Genomic DNA, 22,334 nt, shown 5'->3' on the forward strand with positions numbered 1-22,334 from the left:
GGCTGTCCAATTTTCCCAGCACCATTTATTGAAGAGATGGTACGTTTTCCAGCGGATAGCTTTTCCTGCTTTGTCGAATATTAGTTGAATAGAGTTGAAGGACCATTTCTGTATTCTCTATTCTGTTCCATTGATCTATGTGTCTGTTTTTCTGCCAGAACCACACTATCTTGATGATCACAGCTTTGTAGTACAAATTGAAATCTGGCATTGTGGTGCCCCCGGCTCTGGTTTTCTTTTTCAATATTCCCCTGGCTATTCGGGGTCTTTTCTGATTCCACACAAATTTTAAGATGATTTGTTCCAACTATCTGAAGAAGGTCCATGGTATTTTGATAGGGATTGCATTAAACTTGTAAATTGCCCTGGGTAGAATAGACATTTTCACAATATTAATTCTTCCAATCGAAGAACAAGGAATATTTTTCCATCTCTTTGTGTCTTCTTCAATTTCTTTCAGAAGTGTTCTGTGCTTTTTAGGGTATAGATCCTTTCCCTCTTTGGTTAGGTTTATTCCTAGGTATATGATGCTTTTGGGCACAAAAGTAAATGGGATTGATTCCTTAATTTCTCTTTCTTCAGTCTTATCGTTAGTGTATAGAAATGCCACTGATTTCTGGGCATTGATTTTGTATCCTGACACATTGCCAAATTGCTGTATGAGTTCTAGCAATCTTTGGGTAGACTCTCTTGGGTTTTCTATGTACATTGTCATGTCATTTGCAAAGGCGGAGAGTTTGTCTTCTACTTGGCCAATTTTAATGTCTTTTATTTCTTTTTGTTGTCTTATTGGTGAGCCTAGGACATCTAGTACTATGTTGAAAAGCAGTGGTGAGAGTGGACATTCCTGTCTTGTTCCTGATCTTAAGGGAAAGGCTCCCAGTGTTTCCCCATTGAGAATGATATTTGCTGTGGGCTTTTCATAGATGGCTTTTAAGATGCTGAGGAATGTTCCCTCTATCCCTACACCCTGAAGAGTTTTGATCAGGAATGGATGCTGTATTTTGTCAAATGCATTCTCTGCATCTATTGAGAGGATCATATGGTCCTTGTTTTTTCTCTTGTTGATATTATCTATCACATTGATTGCTTTACATGTGTTGAACCAGCCTTGCATCCTGGGTATAAATCCCACTTGGACATGGTGAATAAATTGCCCAATTTATCCTATTGGCTAGTATCTTGTTGAGAATGTTTGCATCTGTGTTCATCAGGGACATTGGTCTATAATTATCCTTTTTGGTGGGGTCTTTGGTTTTAGAATTAAGGTGATAGAACAAGTGGAAGTATTCCATCTGTTTCTATCTTTCAGAACAGCTCTAGTAGAATAGGTATTGTTTCTTCTTTAAATGTTTGATAGGATTCCCCTTGGAAGCCATCTGGCCCTGGAATTTGGTGTTTTGGAGGTTTTGATGACTGCTTCAATTTCCTCCCTGGTTATCAGCCTGTTCAGGTTTTCTATTTCTTCCTGTTCCAGTTTTGGTAATTTGTGGTTTTCCAGAAATGCATCCATTTCTTCTATATTGCCCAATTTATTGGAATACAGCTGCTCTTATATGTTTTTTAAATCATTTGTATTTCCTTGGTATTGGTGGTGATCTCTCCTTTTTTATTCCTGATTTTATTAATTAGAGTCTTTCTCTTTGGTTTTTAATAAGGCTGGCTAATGATTTATTTATATTACTAATTATTTCAATGAACCAACTCCTGGTTTTGTTGTTCTGTTCTACAGTTCTTTTGGTCTCTATTTCATTGATTTCTGCTCGAATCTTTATAAACTCTCTTCTTCTGCTGGGTGTAGGTTTTATTTGTTGCTCTTTCTCTAGTTCCTTTAGGTGCAAGGTTTCCTTGTGTATTTGAGTTTTTTTTTCCAATTTTTTGAGGGATGCTTGCATTGCCATGTCTTTCTCTCTCAGGACTTCTTTGGCTGTATCCTAAAGATTTTGAAGAGTTGCATCTTCATTCTCATTAGTTTCAATGAATCTTTTTAATTCTTCTGTAATATCCTGGTTGACCCTTTCATCTTATATCAGGATGCTCTTTAACCTTCACGTGTTTGAATTGCTTCCAAATTCCTTCTTGTGATTGAGTTCAAGTTTCAAAGCATTATGGTCTGAAAATATGCAGGGGACAATCCCATTCTTTTGGTATCAGTTAAGACCTGATTTGTGATGCAATATGTGGTCTAATCTGTAAAAATTTCCATGTGCACTTGAGAAAAATATGTATTCAGTTGTGTTTACATGTAAAGTTTTGTAAATATGTGTGAAATCCATCTGGTTCAGTGTATCGTTTAAAGCTCTTGCTTCTTTGGAGATGTTGTGCTTCGAAGATCTGTTGTTTCCAGAAAGTGCCATGTTGAAGTCTCCCAGTATAAGCGTTTATTATCTATGTCTTGACTTTGGTTATTAATTGATTGATATACTTGTCAGCTCCCACATTAGGGTCATAAATATTCATGATTGTTAGATCCTCTTGTTGGATAGATCCTTTAATTATGATATAGTGTCTCTCTTCATCTCTTACTACGGTCTTCGGGATAATCTTTGATTTATCTGATATGAGGATTACTACCCCTGCTTTCTTTTGAGGACCATTTGAATGGTAAATTGTTCTTCAACCTTTCATTTTTAGTCTGGAGGTGCCCATAGGTCTCAAATGAGTCTTTTGTAGACAGCAAATGGATGGGTCTTGCTTTTCTATCCAGTCTGAAAACCTGCATCTTTTGATGGGATCATTAAGCCCATTCACGTTCAGAGTTCCTATTGAAAGATGAATTTAGTGTCATCGTAATACCTACTCAGTCCCTTTTTTTTGTGGCTTATTTCTTTGGGCTTCCTCTTTCTTTTCCAGAGTCAATAGTTCTTGCAGAGCTGGTTTGGTGGTCACATATTCTTTCAGTTTCTGCCTATTGGAAGTTTTTATCTCTCCTTCTATTCTGAATGAGAGCCTTGGATAAAGTATTCTTGGCTGAAGTTTCTTTCATTTAGGACCCTGAATATATTCTCCCAGCCTTTTTTGGCCTGGCAGGTCTTTGTGGAGAGGTCTGCTGTTAATCTAATATTTCTCCCAATAAAAGTTAGGCATTTCTTGTCTCTTGTTGTTTTAAGGATCTTCACTTTATCTTTGGAATTTGCAAGTTCTACTCTTAAATGTTTAAGTGTTGAACGGATTTTATTGATTTTAGGGGGGAATCTCTCTATCTCCTGGATCTGAATGCCTGTTTCTCTCCTCAAGTTAGGGAAGTTCTCACCTATGATTTGTTCAAATATGATTTCTGGTCCTCTGTACCTTTAGGCATCCTCTGGAACCCCAATTAAATGTAGATTTTTCCTTCTGAGGATGTCATTTATTTCCCTTAACCTTTCCTCGTGGTCTTTTAATCGTTTTTCTTTTTTCCTCAGCTTCCTTCCTTGCCATCAACTTGTTTTCTATGTCGTTCACTCGTTCTTCTACCTCATTAACCCTTGTCATTAGGATTTCCAATTTGGATTGCTTCTCATTCAACTGATTTTTATTTCGGCCTGATTCTTTCTAAATTCTGCATTCATGAAGTCTCTTGAATCCATAAAGGATTCAAAAAGCATAAAGCTTTTTTTGCCAGAGCCATCAGTAGCTTTATAATTGTGCTTCTGAATTGGTTTTGACAGCAAATTGTACTCCATCTTTTGTAACTCTGTGGGAGAGAATACTGTTTCTGATCTTTCTTTTGTGGTGAGTTCTTCTTTCTAGTCATTTTACTCAGTACAGAGTGGCTTAAAACTAGTTGTACTTGTTAGAAGTGCAAACTCCTCTCTGTAGCATTCCAGCTGTTCATTCTTTAAATATCAGGTCGAACCCATAGTTTTTCAAGATGATTTGAAATTTATCTAGGTTAGTTGGTGGGGACAGGGGACTTGGGGACTCTACTCCTCTGCCATCTTGTCCCACCCCCTGTGCCTGTGTTCTTTATCCACTGATGTATTCATTGGCAATTAGTTGGCTTCTATATCTTGGCTATTATAAATGCTGCTGCATAAACAAATGCACATCTATCTTTGAGAATTAATATTTTTATTTCTTTTTGTAAATACCCAGTAGTGGAATTATTAGCTCATATGGTATTTTAATTTTTAATTTTCTGAGGAACTTCCATACTCTTATCATGGCTATACCAATTTACATTCTCACCAAGAATGTATAAGGAAGGGTTCCTTTTTCTCCACATTCTCCCTTTTCAAATTTTATTTCTTGTGTTTTAGCCACTTTAAAGGCTGTAGGATAATATTTCAGTGATTGGTTTTGATTTGCATTTCACTATTAGTGATGTTGAATATCATTTGATGTATCTATTGCTCATCTGAATGTCTTCTTTAGAAAAATGTCTATTCAGGTCTTCTGCCCATTTTTTAATCAGATTGCTTGTGGGTTTTGTTTGGTATTAAGCTGTATAAGTTCTTTATATATTTTGAATATTAAACTTTTATCAGATATATCATTTGCATTTGTCTTCTCCCATTTAGTAGGTTGTCTTTCGGTTTTGTTAATAGTTTCTTTTCCTGTGCAAAATCTTTTTATTTTGATGAAGTCTCAATAGTGCACTTTTGATTTTGTTCCTTTTGCCTTAGGAAACATGTATAGACAAATTTTGTTATAGTTGATGTCACAGACATTTTTCCTGGGTTTTCTTCTAGGATTTTAAGTGTTTCATGTCTCAAATATAGGGTTTTAGTCCATTATGAGTTTATTTTTGTGTTTCCCATTAATAGGTGGTCCAGTTATATTCATTTACATTTAGCTGTCCAGAGGAAGACATAGACATGGCCAGCATGCACATGAGAAAATGCTCCGTATCACTGGCCATCAGGGAAATACAAATCAAAACCACAATGAGATACCACCTCACACCAGTGAGAATGGGGAAAATTAACAAGGCCGGAAACCACAAATGTTGGAGAGGATGTGGAGAAAGGGGAACCCTCTTGCACTGTTGGTGGGAATGTGAACTGGTGCAGCCACTCTGGAAAACTGTGTGGAGGTTCCTCAAAGAGTTAAAAATAGATCCCTACGGCCCAGGAATTGCACTGCTGGGGATTTACCCCAAAGATACAGATGCAATGAAACGCCGGGACACCTGCACCCCAATGTTTATGGCAGCAATGTCCAAAATAGCCAAACTGTGGAAGGAGCTTCAGTGTCCATCGAAAATGAATGGATAAAGAAGCTGTGGTCTATGTATACAATGGAATATTACTCAGCCATTAGAAATGACAAATACCCACCATTTGCTTCAACGTGGATGGAACTGTAGGGTATTATGCTAAGTGAAGTAAGTCAATCAGAGAAGGATAAACATTATATGCTCTCATTTACTTGAGGAATATAAAAAATAGTGAAAGGGAATAAAGGGGAAAGGACAGAAAATGAGTGGAAAATATCAAGAGAGGGTGACAGAACATGAGACATCTAACTCTGGGAAACCAACAAGGGATGGTGGAAAGGAGGTGGGTAGGGGGTTGGGGTGACTGGGTGATGGGCACTGAGGGGGGCACTTGATGGGATGAGCACTGGATGTTATGCTATATGTTGACAAATTGAACTCCAATAAAAAGTATATACAAAAAAAGAAAAGAACACAGGTGCACATATGCGCGCGCACACACACACACACACACACAGTGGAATATTATGCCACCATAATATAGAAAGTATAATCTAATTCTTATTGCAAAGAATAAGATCTTTCCATTTTAGACAGCATGGATTGACCTTAAGGCTGTTATGCTAAGTGAAATAAATCGGGCTGAGAAAGTGAAATACCATATAGTTTCATTTGTAAGTGGAATCTCAAAAAAAAAAAAAAAGTTGACAAGCAAAAACAGAATAAGACCTATAAATGCAGGGAACTGATAGTTGACATTCATGGGAATAAAAGGCATAGCATAAGGAATATAGTTATATTGTAGCAGCAATGTATTGGGATAGTAGTGAATGTAACACAATGTGTAAACTTGTTGAATCACTATGTTGTACAATTAAAACTAATGCAACATTGCATCAACTATACTAAAAAATTCATTGAAGTATTATTATTGAAGGCTTATTAACAATATCATTATTATTGTTAGCCATAATACAAATTTAATTAATGTATTTTGTTATCTAATCATCAATGTTTATAATGCAAACTATTATAATATTGAATAATACTTAGAAAATATATAGTATTTTGTCATGTTTTAAAATTTACGTTACTTTTTTATTGAAGTATACTTAACATACAATATTATATTAGTTTCAGGTGTACAACATAATGATTTAACAATTATATACATTGTGCAGTGCTCACCTCAGTAAGTGTGGTTATCTGTCAGTATATGTATCATTAAAATATTATTCACTGTATTTCCTGTGCTATATATTTCATCTCTATTATTTATTTTATAATTGAAATTTTGTACCTCTTAATCCTCTTCACCTATTTTGTTCATCCTGCCACCTTTTTCCCCTCTGGCAACCACTAGCTTGTTCTCTGTACCCATGAGTCTGTTTCTATTTTTGTTTATATATTTATTGTTTTTTTTTATTCCAAGTATAAGTAAAACCATATAGCAGCTTTTATATCTTTATCTGATTTATTTCACTTTACATAATACCCTCTAGGTTCATCCATGTTGCTGCAAATGAAAAGATTTAATTCTTTTTATGGTTGAGTAATATTCATATATATATATATATTACATCTTCTTTAGTTATTTATCTATGGATGGACAGTTATGTTGCTTCTATATCTTATGTATTATAAATCTGTAGTAAACATAGTGGCTCATATATTTTTTGAATTAATGTTTTTATTTTCCTCAGGTAAATACATAAAAGTGGAATTGCTGGATCATACAGTACTTCTAGTTTTAGTTTTTGGAGAAATTTCCATGCTGTTTTCCACAGTAGTTGAAGCAGTTTACATTCTTACCAATAGTGTTCAAGTGTTTCCTTTTCCATATCGTCACAAATACTTATTTTTTGTCTTTTTGATACCAGACATTATCACTGGTATATGTTCTATATTATATCATAACATATCATATCATATCATATCATATCATATCATATCATATCATACTATAAATTATTATTGACACATTACTATTATTACTTATCTTTAAATACCGCACGACTTTAATTGAGGATTTTTTTTAACAGGCAAGAAGTAAACATCAGAACAAATGATAATTCCATATCAAGTAAGAATTGAGTCTTTGAAGTTCAATATTATTTACATTACATTTACAATTATTTTAGGGACAAATAGCTTGTATCTTCCATTCAATGTAATAGAGCATAAAATACTCCGATATTTTTCTTAAAATTTAAAAGTACCTATATATGTGTGTGTATGTGTATGTGTGTTGGAATGTGTGTTTGATTAAAATATTTCTGACCTTGGGCACCTGGGTAGCTCAGTCAGTTAAGCACCTACCTTCAGCTCAGGTCATGATCAAGTCCCACATCTGGCTCCCTTCTTAGTGGGGAGTCTACTTCTCCCCTCTGCTCCTCCCCCTGCTTGTGCTCTTTTTTCTCTCTCTCTCTCTCTCTCTTTCTCAAAATAAATAAAAATCTTTAATTTTTTTTAAATCTTAAAAAATATTTCTAACCTTGATGAGGTTTTTTACTAGCTATTTTAAAAGGAAATAGTTTTTCCTTCCTCATTATAAAAACCAACCTCAATTGCATAAGTTTTCCTTTTATTTAAAATCCACAATTCTGAAACCCAAAGTAAAGAAAAATATATAGTCAAAATCATGAAAATGGACATTTCATTTTGTTGAACAGCTACAACTTAAGGAAAAGTCTCCTTATATATTGAGCTGATATCTGCCTGCACTGATATAAGTTTTACCCATGGAATCTAATCCTCCCCTTAGGAAATACATAGAATTTTCTAACATTGTGATTAAAATCATGGACTTTGATCCAAAATATCTTTGAATCTTAGCTCTTGTACTTTATGATTTTTGGCAAGCAATTTAACCTCTCTCCATGCTTCATTTTTGTACATCTATAAAATGGAAGCAATTATAAAAATTATTATCTAATTCAAAGGGTTGTGAAAATTACTATTTGACAGATAGTAAGCACTATATAAGTGTTAGCATTGCAGCTATTCTGTTATTACTATTACTACTACACTTTCATATAAGAATTCTTTAAGTATTTGATATAGTGATCACATGTCTCATTAGTCTCCTTATCTCTAAGAGAACTATTCTGAATTACTTCATCATTTCTTCTTTTGATGTTAGAGCATCCACCTAGTTTGATCACTTTATTCTGGATGCCCTCAAGGGTGTATATGCCATTTTTAAATAGAATTCTCTGAACTAAAGTCAGTATTTGGGTATGTAACCCTAATTTCTGTGGCTTGGATGTCATTAAGGTCAGAGGAGCAGTAAAATAAATAATTAGATTTAATCAATAGACTTTACTGACTACTTTATGCTCTTCATTGTGTTATTATGGGAACTATAGAATTCATAGCATTTGAACAGAACAAAAATGACTAAAGAACAACAAAATAGAGAAGATGATGGAGATGTTTGAAAAGAAATATTAAATCTTTCTCTATTTTCCATTCCAATTGTTTGTATTTTTTAAGTACTATGACTTAAGTCAAAATTGTGAAAACTGGTTTAATACAGAAAATAAAGCTACAAATGTGTTCTTATGCATAATTTAGTGCTAAATGGGGAAATTAGCTTTTATTTTCCCTGATATGCAAATAACTACAGACTCCAGGGAGAAAGCTATATTTTAAGTTTAAATTTACCTTAATTTAAACAATGTATTTCTTACTCAAGAATATTTCAGTGCTGATGAAAATCTGACTATTAACTGCAAATTGTTCATTGTTCTCACTCATTTTAGTAAGTGAATCAAGCAAAAAAATATGGAATCAAGATTATTTTCCTTTGACATTTCCCAAACCACTCCAGCCAGGTAGAAAAAAGAGATCAAGACCTTCAGAATCACAAATCACAGTTCCTGTAAGTATTGAAAATGTCATTGTTAACTAAATCTAAGCTTACATAATATATAAACATAAATAAAAACATATAGTTTGAATTTTAGTTCCTATTGGAAGCAGATATTTTTAAATTTACTATTATCTCCATCTGTTTCAAATAAACTTTTATTTATCCATAATTCTCCTTTTCAAAGACATTATATAGATAGTAGGCTGTGTAAGCTACAGAAGCTAATTCTGCAACTAGTGGGATCTCTCAGAAAATGTTTACCAGCTGCCAAAACATCTTAACTAAATCTTAGAATATGAGCCAATGTTGATGAGGTTTCAGAGCCTCTTAATTTTCTTTAATCTGGTACTCAGGATACTAGATACTGGGAAATTCAAGCTTTCTACCACTTTTTTAAAGTACCATTATCTCATTAATATGGAAAAGGAAAAGCTAGCTTACAAATAGAGAAGATGATGGACATGTTTGAAAGGAGACATCAAATCTTTCTCTATTTTCCAATTCTACACTTTGTATTATTTTAACTACTATGATTTAAGTGAAATCTGATATCACTCCTAATGATATCAAAATGTGTTTTAAAAGCATTACCCAAAGCAGAGTTACAGTCAAAGAATTTCTTCAAATGCCATCCATTACATCTGTAGTGACCCAAGTTTCATGCTTCTTTTCATGGTCCTCCTTTAATTCTATATCACTATTTCATTGACTGGTGATGTCCCTATTGAATAGTGAAATGACTATAAAAGATAAATGCAAAATTAGTTTATGTATCCATTATGAGTAACAGATTTGATAGATTTGGGTTTGGGAGTTAAAAAATTATATTACCACTGCACAAATTAATATGATCCGATATTTATTTCATTTTATGTCCTTGTTTTGGGAAAGAACCCATGCCAAGTGTCTCAGGCTCTTGATTTGTTCAGATATCTTGAAAGCAGTAGCAAAACTCTAAGTAAGGCCTGAAACAGTTGTCACAAGAATTGTCATGACAAATTTCAAGGGAATCAGCTTATTTCTGAGCTAACATGAGAATGAAAGGTGCACAAAATGTTTCAAAAGATCTCTCCTATATAGGGATTTAAGAGGAGCCCACTGTCAATGGTGAGGAGGGGCCCTTAAATATCATGGATCATTGTGGGCTTACTCCAATCCCTATTTAAGTCATTGAGAAAATCCTAAGGTTGAAAGTCATTTGGCTCCTAATATGGAATTATCTCACATACTACAACACACACAAAATGTTGAAAATATTTTTTCCATTTTAAATAGATGGTTAATGAAAAGCTAGACAATTTTCATGTTTCAGTATAAAAAATATAACTTATTTAAAATGTTTATCATTATTCTAACTAATCTTTTCAGAGACATGAAAAAAGAAAATTAGAGGAAATTCAGAAGCCAGCTCATATAAGGATAAGGCATTCTTCAAAAAAAATTTCCCAAAGGCCATCTGTTTACTTAACAGTTAGGAGACAGGCTCAGTTCAGAAATCCTTATACTCTTAAAGCTTATCCTGAAAATGGAGAATCTAAGAAGTCCAGAGATGACAAAAAAGGAGGAACTTTACAGAGAAATGCCAAGGAAAACAAAAGCCCACATGACACAACTACAGATTCTAAAACAGTAAATGATGAGAAACCTAGAAAAGGAAATAAAGCAGTTAAAACTCCATCAAAATTATCATGTGAACTATCTAAGAAGTCAAAGTCCAAATTAGAAATAAACCCAGAATCCAATGATTTTGAGGCAATATCAATGTATCCAAAAAAAGATAAGAGAGAGTCAAAGAATTCCAAGGAGACAGATAATGATTTCATATGTGCAAAGAAGGATTCTAAGGATTCACAGAACAATTCTGATGCCAAATCTCAGACTTGTTCAAAAAATAGTTCAAATATGGATTTAATACTCTATTTAGAGGAGTCTGGTGCTGAATCCATGAAACTTGATATGTGGTTAAAGAATTACTCTCAGAATAATTCAAAGAAGCCTTCAAAGAAGGACACAAAAAAGGATGCAAAGGGCTCTGATGCTGAATCTGTAGACTCAAAAGATGCAAAGAAAGATGTAAAGAAAGACAAGAAAGGTACAAAGAAAGACAAGAAGGATTCAAAGAAAGACACAGAGTCTACTGATGCAGAATCTGTAGACTCAAAGGATGCAAAGAAAGAGCCAAAGAAAGCTAAAAAAGACTCAAAGAAAAGTGACAAGAAAAGGGATGCAAAAAAAGACACAGAGACTACTGATGCAGAATCAGCAGACTCAAAGGATTCAAAGAAACAGTCAAAGAAGGCTAAGAAAGATTCAAAGAAAAATGACAAGAAAAAGGATACAAAGAAGGATGAAATGTCTACTGATGCTGAATCTGAGTCTGAATTGGAGACAACGAATTGGAAGAAAGATGAAAAGAAGGATAAGATAGATTCAAAAAAAGATGAGAAGAAAAAGGATGCCAAGAAGGATGAAGTGTCCACTGATGCTGATTCTGAATCTGAATGGAATTCAGAAAAGGGTAAACAAGATGAAAAAAAGGATAAGAGAATTTCAAAAAAAGACAAAAATAAATCTGCAATGAAATCTGAAGAGTCTACTGAAACTGAATCGGATTGGGAGTCAAAGGATAAGTATGAATCAAAGAAAATTAAGAAAGGTTCAAAGAAAGATGCCAAGAAACAAGAGTCTACTGATGCAGAATATGATGAATATTCCAAGAGAGACTCAAAGAAGCCTGAGACATTCAAAAGTTCAGATGCTGAATCTGAAGAGTCACTATATAAACTTGATGCCACATCTGCAGATTCAAAGAAGGAAACACTGGAACTAAAGAGAGAATTCAAAATGTCATCCAAAAAGACTACATTCAAAGAAAAGGGGGAAAAAACAGGTACAGGTAGAGTCCCCCCATTAAGAGAAAAACCACCACTACCTCCTTGTGAGCCTTTACTACCATCACCCAAGATCAAACGTCTCTGTCGGTGCAAGATGCCTCCTGAGCCTCTAAAACCAAGATATGCTCCTTTGGTATGTTTATTGTATTTTATTTTAGAAAAAATGGCCTAAAATGAAAACTATTTTTAATGGTTTAATTTATATTTTCCTTAAGAGTAGTTTAATTTTACTGGAATGTTGATAAGTTAGGGACTAACAGATAAGCAAGAATACTACAAAAGGACTCAAAAGAGTTGAAACTAATTGTCAAAAAGAATAATATTTAGATTGACATAAAACTAACTTGTGACTTAAAAATTTAAAATTATTTATAAAGAGAATACTATTACAAGGGTGATTTACTGTTATATTCTTAAGAAATAAAAAATGAAAACTGACTAAAACTTCTACAGGGGAAGATCTTAATGAGATAGAAAGACATTTCTTAATTTTATTTTCTCCAGATTTCCTCCCATCCTCCTTCCTCCAAAATCTGGCTGTAACAGAAGCTTAAGTAGACATCTCAATTTAATGTAGGGGCTCCTGTTCCCCATATTCTCCACCCTTGCTGACTCTCTCTGATCTTTGGCTAGGATGTAATTTATTTGCATGCTTTCCAGGCATTACTTATATGTCCTCTCATTTCACACAGTGTTTATTGTCAATAGGACTGACCCTCTGTGTTGTGCTAAATTCAGAGCTTCCATAGATATTGCTGAGTCTTAACTTTGAGCTTCTCTTATTAATTGAATCCCTCCCTTTCTCCTCTTCCTTCCCATTCTCATATGCTTATTTCCTCTCAAAGGGCTTCTAGTTCCTCTTCTAGTCTTGTGAGGATCTCTCTTTACATTTTATTCCAAGTTTTTCTATCCTTGGTTTACAATAAAATTTTATGTATAGATCTCCATTTCTCTCTCATATATATATATGAGCTATATATATATATATATATATATGAGCTATATATATATATATATATATATAGCTTTTTCTCCACATATTCACCACAATTTGTTATTTATCTTTTTGTGTGTGCTTACTCCTTAGCTTTATCTTATTTATTTATTTATTTACTTACTTACTTATTTAAATTCAATTACCTTTTTGATTTTAGCCATTTTGACAGGTGATATCTCATTGTTATTTTGATTTGCATTTCCCTGAGAATTAGTGATGTTGAGCATCTTTATATGTTTCTTTTCATCATCTATAGGTCTTCCTTGGAAAATGTCTGTGCATCTCTTCTGCTCATTCATTTTAACTGGATTACTTTTTTATCTTGAGTTGTGTAAATTGTTTACATATTTTGAATATTAACTCTTTATCAGATATATGATTTGCTGCCACATGGTGTGTTCCAATGAGAGATGAAATGATTACTCAGAGTCCAACATCTTGGGAAAAAGAGAGACTCAAAGAGGCTACACTGTCAGGCACTACCAAGAAATACAGGCACCAAGGTGAAGCCCTGAGTCTAGGTTGGTTTTCAGTCTTATTATAATACAATGTAAAGTATGCAGAAGCAAGGAAGGAAAAACAACTCAAGAAACCAATCACTTGAGGGGCAGCAGGGAACTGTGTATGTAACTATAGGCATGGGTCTCAGAGAAGCATTAACTAGGGGGCTTCAGAGGATGGAGAACTGACCTCAGCAGGCGTGGATATCCACCATCATTGCTGTTTTCAACATGTACTGTTTTCAGTACAGAACAATGGCAGGAATAATTGGCTTTTGCCACACAAATAAATCTGTGGCCATTTATGCATGTTCCTGTTCTTCTTGTTTCTCTTACCCTCTCAGGTCCTGCTCTTGCACAATTTAAAAATATCTTCCCTCATTTTTTAGGGTATATATTTTTGTTTTGTTCATGTTTCCCTTCTTTGTGCAAAACTTTTATGTTTTTGTATAGTACCAATTATTTAAATTTGCTATTGTTTTCATTGTCAAAGGAGACATATCTAGAAAAAATGTTTCTATGACTGATGTCAAGGAGATTACTCCTTATAAGTTCTTCCAGGAAATTTATAGATTCAGGTTTCACATTTAAGCCTTTAATCCATTTTGAATTTTTTTTGTGTGTGTATGGTGTAAGAAAGTGGTACAATTTTATTTATTTTTTTTGCATGTAGCTGTTTAGTTTTCTCCACACTATTTATTGAAGAGACTTTTTCCCACTATATTCTTCTTTCTTTTGTTCTAGATTAATTGACCATATAATCCTGGGTTTATTTCTGGGCTTTCTATTCTCTTCCATTGATCTATGTGTCTATCCTTATGCCAGTATAACACTATTTTGATAACTACAGCTTTGTAGCATACCTTGAAATCTAAGATTGTGATACCTCCAGCTTTGTTGTTCTTTCTCATGACTGCTTTAGCTATTTAGGATCTTTTGTGGTTCCATACAAATATTAGGGTTCTTTGTTCTAATTCTGTGAAAAATGCTACTGGGATTTTGATAGGGATTGAATTAACTGTGTAGAATGCTTTGGGTAGGGCAGCCCCAGGGGCTCAGCAGTTTAGCGCTGCCTTCTGCCCGGGGTGTGATCTTGGAGACCCAGGATCCAGTCCCACGTTGGGCTCCCTACATGGAGCCTGCTTCTCCCTCTGCCTGTGTCTCTGCCTCTCTCTCTCTCTGTGTGTCTGTCATGAATAAATAAATAAAAATCTTTAAAAAAAATAAAAAAGAATGCTTTGGGTAGTATAGACATTTAAACAACATTTGTTCTTGTGATTCATGAGCATAGAATATTCTTGCTTTTGTTTGTGTCATCTTCAAATTCTTTCATTAGTATTTTAAACTTTTTGGAGGACAAGTACTTTACCACTTTCGTGAAGTTTTTTCTGAGGAATTTAATTATTTTTGGTGCAATATAAATGGGATTTTTTTTCTTAATTTTTCTTCTACTTTGTTATTAGTGTATAGAAATGCAATGTATTTCTGGATATTAATTCTGTATACTGCAAATCATTTATTAGTTCTAGTAGGTTTTTGGTAACATCATTAGGATATTTTATATGCAGTTTCATGTCATCTACAAATATGGAAATGTGTTCTTCATTACCAATTCGGTTGCCTTGCATTTATTTTTCTTGTCTGATTGTTATGGTTAGGATTTTCAGTATTATGTTGTATAACAGTGGTGAGAGTGGACATCTTGTTTTGTTCCTGATCTTAGAAGAGAAGTTCTGTTTTTCTCCATTGAGTATGATGATTTTCATACTGGCCCTTATAATGTTGAGGTTTATTCCCTCTGAATCTGTTTTTTTTTTTTGAGAATATTTTTTCATGAATGGATTTCAGATCCTTACTTTGCTTTTATTGAAATGATTTTATGGTTTTTATACTTTATTTTGCTAATATGGTGTATTACATTGGTTGATTAATGAATATTGAACCATACTTCCATCACAGGAATAAATCTCACTTGATTGTGCTAAATGTTGTTTTAAATGTGTTGTTGGATTTGGTTTGCTAAAATTTTGTTGAAGATTATTGCATTTATGTTCATCAGATATATTAAACTGCAGTTTTCATTTTTTATATTTTCTTTATCTGGGTTTGATATTAAGATAGTGCTGGGCTCCTAGAATGATTTTGGAGTCTTTCCATCCTCCTCTGTTTTTGAAATAGTTTAAAAAGAATAGATATTATGTCTTCTATAAATATTTGTAGAATTCACCTGTGAAACCATCTGGTCCTGGACTTTTCTTTTTGGGATTTTTTAAATTACTGATTCAATTTCATTAATAGTAATTGGTTTGCTCAAATTTTCTCTTGCTTCCTGATTCACTTTTCAAAGGTTATATGTTTATAGGAATTTATCCTTATTTTTCTGAGTCATCAAATATGTTGACTTATAATTTTCCATAACATTCTTGTATAATCTTTGGTGATATCCATTGTTACTTATACTCATTCATTTGTGACTATAGATATGGGAATCCTCTTTTTTATGAGTCTAGCTAAAAGTTTATCATTTTCAAATACCAGCTCCTAGTTTCATTGATCTGTTACATTTTTTTAGTCTATATGTCACTTATGTCTCCTCTAATCTTTATTATTTATGAACTTCTACTGACTTTGGGCTTTGTTCCTTTAAATGTAAGGCTAGGTTTTTTACTTTAGATTTTTCTTACTTCTTGAAATTATAATACCCTTGAGGGATGCCTGTGGTATTATAATTTTCTTGAGGGATGCCTGTGGTATTATAATTTTCCCTCTTAGAAGAGCTTTTGCTACATCCCAAAGATTTTGTAACATTGTGTCACCATTCTCATTTGTCTCCACTAATTTGTATTTGTTCTTTGATTTCCTGGCTGACCCATTCATTGTTCTGTGATGTTGTGATCTCTCATCTTTCAATCATGATTCTATTTATTTTTTTTTAATTCTATTTATTTTGATACTTTCTCTTTTCTTTTTAATAAGTCTCTCTAGGAGTTTTTCAATTTTATTAATTCTTTCAAAGAACCAGATCTTAGTTTCATTGATTTGGTGTACTGTTTTTGTTTGTTTGCATATAATTTATTTCTTCTCTGATTTTTATCATTGTCCTTCTTCTGCTGGCTGTAGTCCTCAATTGTTGTTGGTCTAGCTCCTTTCAGTTTTTAGGTTAGATTGCAAAATTGAGATATTTCTTCTTTCTTGATGTAGACCTGTATTGCTATATACTTTCCTCTTATGGTTATATTTGCTGCATCCCAAAGGTTGTGTTTTCATTTTCGTTTGCTTTAATGTACTTTTTATTCCTTCTTTAGTTTCCTGGTTTACCCATTAATTCTTTAGTAGGATGTTCTTTAACTTTCATGTATTTGTGTTCTTTCCAAATTTTGTCCTGTGTTTTACTTCAAGGTACATAGTGCTGTGGTCAGGAAATATGTATGGTATGATCTCAATCTTTTTCTACTGTTGAGGACGTATTTTTGACCCAGTATGTGTTCTATTTTGGAGAAAGTTCTATGTGCACTGAAGAAGAATATGTATTCTACTGCTTCAGGATGAAATACTCTAAATATTTCTGTGAAGTCCATCTGGTCCAATGTGTCATTCAGAGCCCTTGTTTCCTCGTTGATCTTCTGCTTAGATGATCTATCCCTTGCTGCATGTGGGGTGATAAAATCCTCTATTATTATTGTATTATAATCAATGAGTTTCTTCATGTTTGTTATTTTTTTAAAAAATTTAAAATATTTTATTTATTTATTCATACACACACACACACAGAGGTAGAGACACAGGGAGAGGGAGAAGCAGGCTCCACGCAGGGTGCCTGACATGGGACTCGACCCCAGGACTCCAGGATCACGCCCTGGGCTGATGGTAGCACTAACCTGCTGAGCCACCCAGGCTGTCCTTCATGTTTGTTATTAATTGACTATAATATATATATATATATATATATATATATATATATATATATATATACACACACTATATATATATATACTCTGAAGTAGTTGGGGGCATAAATATTTACAGTTGATATTCTTGTTAGATGGACTCCTTTATTATGATACAGTGCCCTTCTTAATCACTTGTTAGAGTCTGTTTTAAAATATAGTTTGTTTTTTGAATGGTTACTTGGCTTCATTTTGATGTCCCTTAACATAAAGGATGGCTCTCCATCACCTTATATTTAATCTATAGGTGATATTAAGTCTCAAACGAGTCTCTTAGCATATATATGTGTCTTTTTGTCTCTTTTTATTCCATTCTGATACCCTATATCTTTTCATTGGAGCATTTAATCCACTTATATTTTAGAGTGATTATTGATAGTTAAGAATTTAGTGTCATTTTGTTTATTACACTGACTATAGTGATTCTGAAGATTTTCTCTGTTCTTTTCTAATATTTGTTGCTTTTGTTCTTTCTTTCCTACTCAAATGTTCCTTTTCAATATTTAATGCAGAGCTGATTTAGCATTCACAAAATCCTTTAGTTTTTGTTTGTCTGGGAAACTGTCTTTCCTTGTATTTTGAATGATACCCTTGATTGATAAACTATTCTTGGTGCATATTTTTCCCATTTTACACATTGAATACATCATGCTACTCTCTTCTGGCCTGTCACATTTCTGTGGAAAGATCTGCTGCACATCTGATTTGTATTCCTTTGTACATTAGGGGTTTCTTTTCTCTTGTTGTTTTCAGGATTCTTTCCTTATCTCTGTATTCCAACATTTTACTACAATATATCTTGGTGTTGGCCTGTTTTTATTGAATTTGATGGGGGTTCTCTCTGCCTTCTGGATTTGGATGTCTATTTCCTTCCCCAGATTAGGGAAGCTTTCCAGTATTATTTGCTCAAATAAAACTGCTGCCCATTTTCCCTCTCTTCTTGTTCTGAGACCCCCTATAATATGAATGTTATACTTTTGGTGTCACTGAGTTCCTGAAGTTTACATTCCTGATCTACTACTTTTCTTTCCCTCTTTCTTTCAGCTTTATTATTTTCCATAATTTTATCTTCTATGTCACTGATTCATTTCTCTGCTTCATTCATCCTTATTGTTATTATATCCAGTCAGTTTTGCATCTTGGTTATAGAATTTTTAAAATTTCAATCTGACTATTCATTCATTCTTTTATCTTTGCAGAAAGGTATTCTCTTATATTTTCTCCTTTTCTCAAGCCCAGGCTGTATCCTTAGGATTGTCGTTTAAAATCTGGTGTTGGTATATTACTTATATATGTTTTGATTAGATCCCTGGCCATAACCTCTCCACCTTCATTCTTTTGGGGTGAATTCCTCCATCATGTCATTTCGTCTAGATCAGTGTGTGTGTGTGAGTGTGTGTGTGTATTAGGAAAGCCTGTTAAATTTCCTGCTCCTGAGACTTATAGCTATATTGAGAAGAGGTCCTATAGAGTCCAGGGCTTAGCACATCAGAAAGTCTTTCAGAGTATGCATTCTGTTGTTTTGGTTTGGTTTCTCTTTCCCTCAGGTCAATCCTCTGCAGAGTTTCTCCTTGCCAGGAGTGGAGATTGTTTGGACCTTGCCCAGTGTGTGGTATCTTAAATATATTTTTGTCTGTTTGTTAAAATAAGCCTGCCCCTATTTCCACTAGAGCTGAAGCTTTGCAGCACTCTATGATCAGTAGACTTGGTGCATGTGGTGGTTTATGCTTATCTTCTGAGGGAGGGGCATAATGCTCTGTTCTCAAGCTAACTTGCCCTAGTAAAGATACACCTGCAAGAATCAGTGAGGTGGGGGTTTCTTAAGTGGCACCAGCCTCCACTGGGGGCCACAGTGCTGCTCACTGAAGTCTATCAGTGCTGATGAGTGGGGCAGGGGTAATTGTATCATCTTGTTGTTTTGTCCCCACATAGGGAAGTTCAAGCTGCAGCTGTTCAGGAAGCCCTCACAGAAGAGCATACAATCTCCCTTCTTGTGCCACAGGCTTCTGTAAGATTCTTCCTTTCACCCTGTCTCTGTGTCATCTGCCTGTCTGGTGGTGCAAAGCTCCTATGATTTATTTCAGGTGCACAGCTTGGTTTCAAAAATTCCAAATTTTAGAGACCTTGAGTGGTATAGACACTTGCTGATATTCTGGGGGAAGGTCTCCCTGTGCTGTTGCTGGTGCAGGTTTGTCCCAGAAAAGCAGTCACATGATCATGCAAGGGCTGGGAGTTTATGGTAAAATACAGCCCAAAACTGGCTTCCAGGTTAACTGCCTTCAGCAGATACCTCTGCTGCTATGCTAATTAACATGGTCACTCAATGGCTCCTGCCTATATCTTTTGTTCCCTGGTTGGGGAACAAAAATGGACTTTTGCACTTCTCCCAAATGCACTTCAAGTAGGCAAACTATTTCTCCCGTTGTGACACATGAGATCCTCAGACCATGCTATCTGCTACAGGATCTCTGCCCTACTTCCCCACAGGAGGAAGCCTGCCATATATGATCCTGGTGATGACTTGGATTTCTAAAATTTCAGACTTTGAGCTCCCATGCTTGCAAAATCTTATGATGATCAGTGCTTCTTCTTTTCCCAATCAATGGTTTAGAAGAAGAGTTTTTCTTGTGCAATCTCCTGAATGCTGCTCTCTCTCTCTCTCTCTCTCTCTCTTTATTTCTCTCTCACTCTTTTCATGATCAGGGATTCCTGCCCCCAACAACACCCACAATTATTATCTTTCCAAAATTAACTCTCTGCAGCTTCTACCTTCCATGATTTAGCCTTTTTTCTCCCTCTAGATATAGTTTGTTCTCAGGCCTCAGAACAATTTCTTAAGTGTTCAGAATTATTTGATATTTATTTAGCTGTTTTTGATGGATGAGGCAAGTATAGGATCTCTTTACTACTCCAACATCTTAACTCTCATCCTTTCACTTTCAATATGAATGTGTTTTCCAGTCTGAAGTAAATCTCTTGTAGGCAGCATATGCATTGATCTTGCTTTTTTATCCACTCAGTTACCATATGTGTTTGCATTAGAACACTTAGTCCATTAACATTCAAATTAATTATTGATAGGTATTCACTTTTTGCCATTTTGTTACTTCTTTCATGACTGTTTTTGTAGTTCTCTGTTCCTTCCTGTTCTAGCTTTCTTTCCTTGTGGTTTGTTTGTTTTCTTCAGTGATATGCTTGGATACTTCTCTCTATCCTCTCTCTCTCTCTCTCTCTCTTTCGTATCTCTTACAGGTTTTTAATTTATGGTTACTGTTAGGCTGATATATAATATCCTATGGATACAGATTTTATATTAAGTTGATGGTTGTTTAAGTTTGAACCCATTCTAAAAGCACTAAAATTTTACTTCCCCTTATGTTTTATGTATATCATGTGCTACTTTACAATCTTTCATTTTATGAAGCCTATGACAAATTTTATACATATAATTGATTTTACTGTTTTGTGATTTAACCTTCATATTGGTTTTATTTTTTTAAAAAGATCTTATTTATTTATTCATGAGATACAGAGGGAGAGGCAGAGACACAGGCAGAGAGAGAAGCAGGATCCATGCAGGAAGCTTGATGCAAGACTCAATCCCAGGACTCCAGGACCATACCCTGGGCCAAAGGCAGACACTCAACCACTGAGCCACACAGGTGTCCTCATATTGGTTTTATAAGTGACTTATCTACTGCTTCTATTATTTTTGTATTTAACCTGATTTTTTTTAATTTTGTGTTTTTCTTACTCTTGATATGGCCTTTTCTTTCTAGTCAAGGATTTGCTTTAACATATCTTGAAGGGGATCCCTGGGTGGCGCAGCGGTTTGGCGCCTGCCTTTGGCCCAGGGCACGATCCTGGAGACCCGGGATCGAATCCCACGTCGGGCTCCCGGTGCATGGAGCCTGCTTCTCCCTCTGCCTATGTCTCTGCCTCTCTCTCTCTCTCTCTCTCTCTCTCTCTGTGTGTGTGACTATCATAAAAAAAACATATCTTGAATTTACTTAACTTCAATCTGTTTGAGAAACTATATCTTCTTCTATTCTGAATGATGGCCCTGTTCAATAGAGCATTCTTGCCTGTAGGTCTTCTCCCATCAGCACTTTGAATGTATCATACAACTCTTAAGGTTTGCACAGTTTCTGCTGAGAAATCGGCTGACAGTTTTATGTGGTTTCCCTTGTACTTAACTGAATTTTTTTCTCTTGTTCCTTTTAAAATTATCTCTTATCACTGCTTTTTGCCATTTAATCATTATGTGTCTTGATGTGGACAACTGTGGGTTGATTTTGTTCAGGGCTATCTGCACTTCCTGGATGTGGATTTATATATTCTTCCCCAGATTCAGTAATTTTTCAGCTATTATTTCTTCAAAAAAATTCTGCCTGTTTTTTCCTCTTCTCCTTTTGAAATTTCTATAATGCATATGTTATTAAGCTTGATGATTTCACTGAGCTTTCTTACCGTATGCTCGGTTTTTCCTTCCTTCCTTCTTTCCTTCCTTCCTTCCTTCCTTCCTTCCTTCCTTCCTTCCTTCCTTCCTATTTATTTTTACTGTTCAGCTTAGTTACTTTCCATTAATCTATTCTTCTGCTTCCTGTGTACTACATTTTCCCCCTCTAGTGTATATTTAAATTTCAGTTATTGAGTTCGTCATCTCTGATTGGTTACTTTTACTTTTCCCTATCTTTTTTTTTTTTAAGTTTCACTGAGATCCTCCACTCTTTTCTGAAATCCAGTATCTTTAGGATCATTAACTTGAATTCCCTCAGGCCTATTGCTTATTTCCATTTCATTTAGCTTTTTTTTTTTCTCTAATTTTGTCCTGGTCTTTCAGTTGAGATATATTTCTCTGTTTCTTAATTTTGTCTAACTCTCTGTGTTTGTTTATTTTTTTCTTTTTTTATGTGCTTTTTTCTATGTATTAGGAAAGTCAGCTATATCTCCTGAATTTAAAAGTAGTGATGTTATGAAGA

The 22,334-nt window shown here is 34.4% G+C and overlaps 1 protein-coding gene across 7 annotated transcripts in view; it reads left to right on the forward strand.

Moving 5' to 3' along the window:
* The window catches only part of CYLC1 (cylicin 1), a 134,759-nt gene that overhangs the window by 82,693 nt on the left and 29,732 nt on the right, over positions 1-22,334 (forward strand). For 4 of the 7 annotated variants that reach the window (XR_004813018.2, XR_007409410.1, XM_035711887.2 and 1 more), the window contains exons 3-5: positions 7,183-7,223; positions 8,905-9,023; positions 10,383-12,041. Coding sequence is in view for 5 of the 7 variants with exons in the window: in XM_035711887.2 (XP_035567780.1) it covers positions 7,183-7,223; positions 8,905-9,023; positions 10,383-12,041 (1,819 nt within the window). In the remaining 2 variants the exon portion in view is untranslated. Of the gene's footprint in view, positions 1-7,182; positions 7,224-8,904; positions 9,024-10,382; positions 12,042-20,884; positions 21,015-22,334 lie in introns of all 7 variants that reach the window. The other 3 variants (XM_049107596.1, XM_049107595.1, XM_049107598.1) reach the window with 1 other exon arrangement.

The sequence above is a fragment of the Canis lupus genome, chromosome X (genome assembly GCF_003254725.2).
Source record: "Canis lupus dingo isolate Sandy chromosome X, ASM325472v2, whole genome shotgun sequence".
NCBI classification, from domain to species: Eukaryota; Metazoa; Chordata; class Mammalia; order Carnivora; family Canidae; genus Canis; species Canis lupus.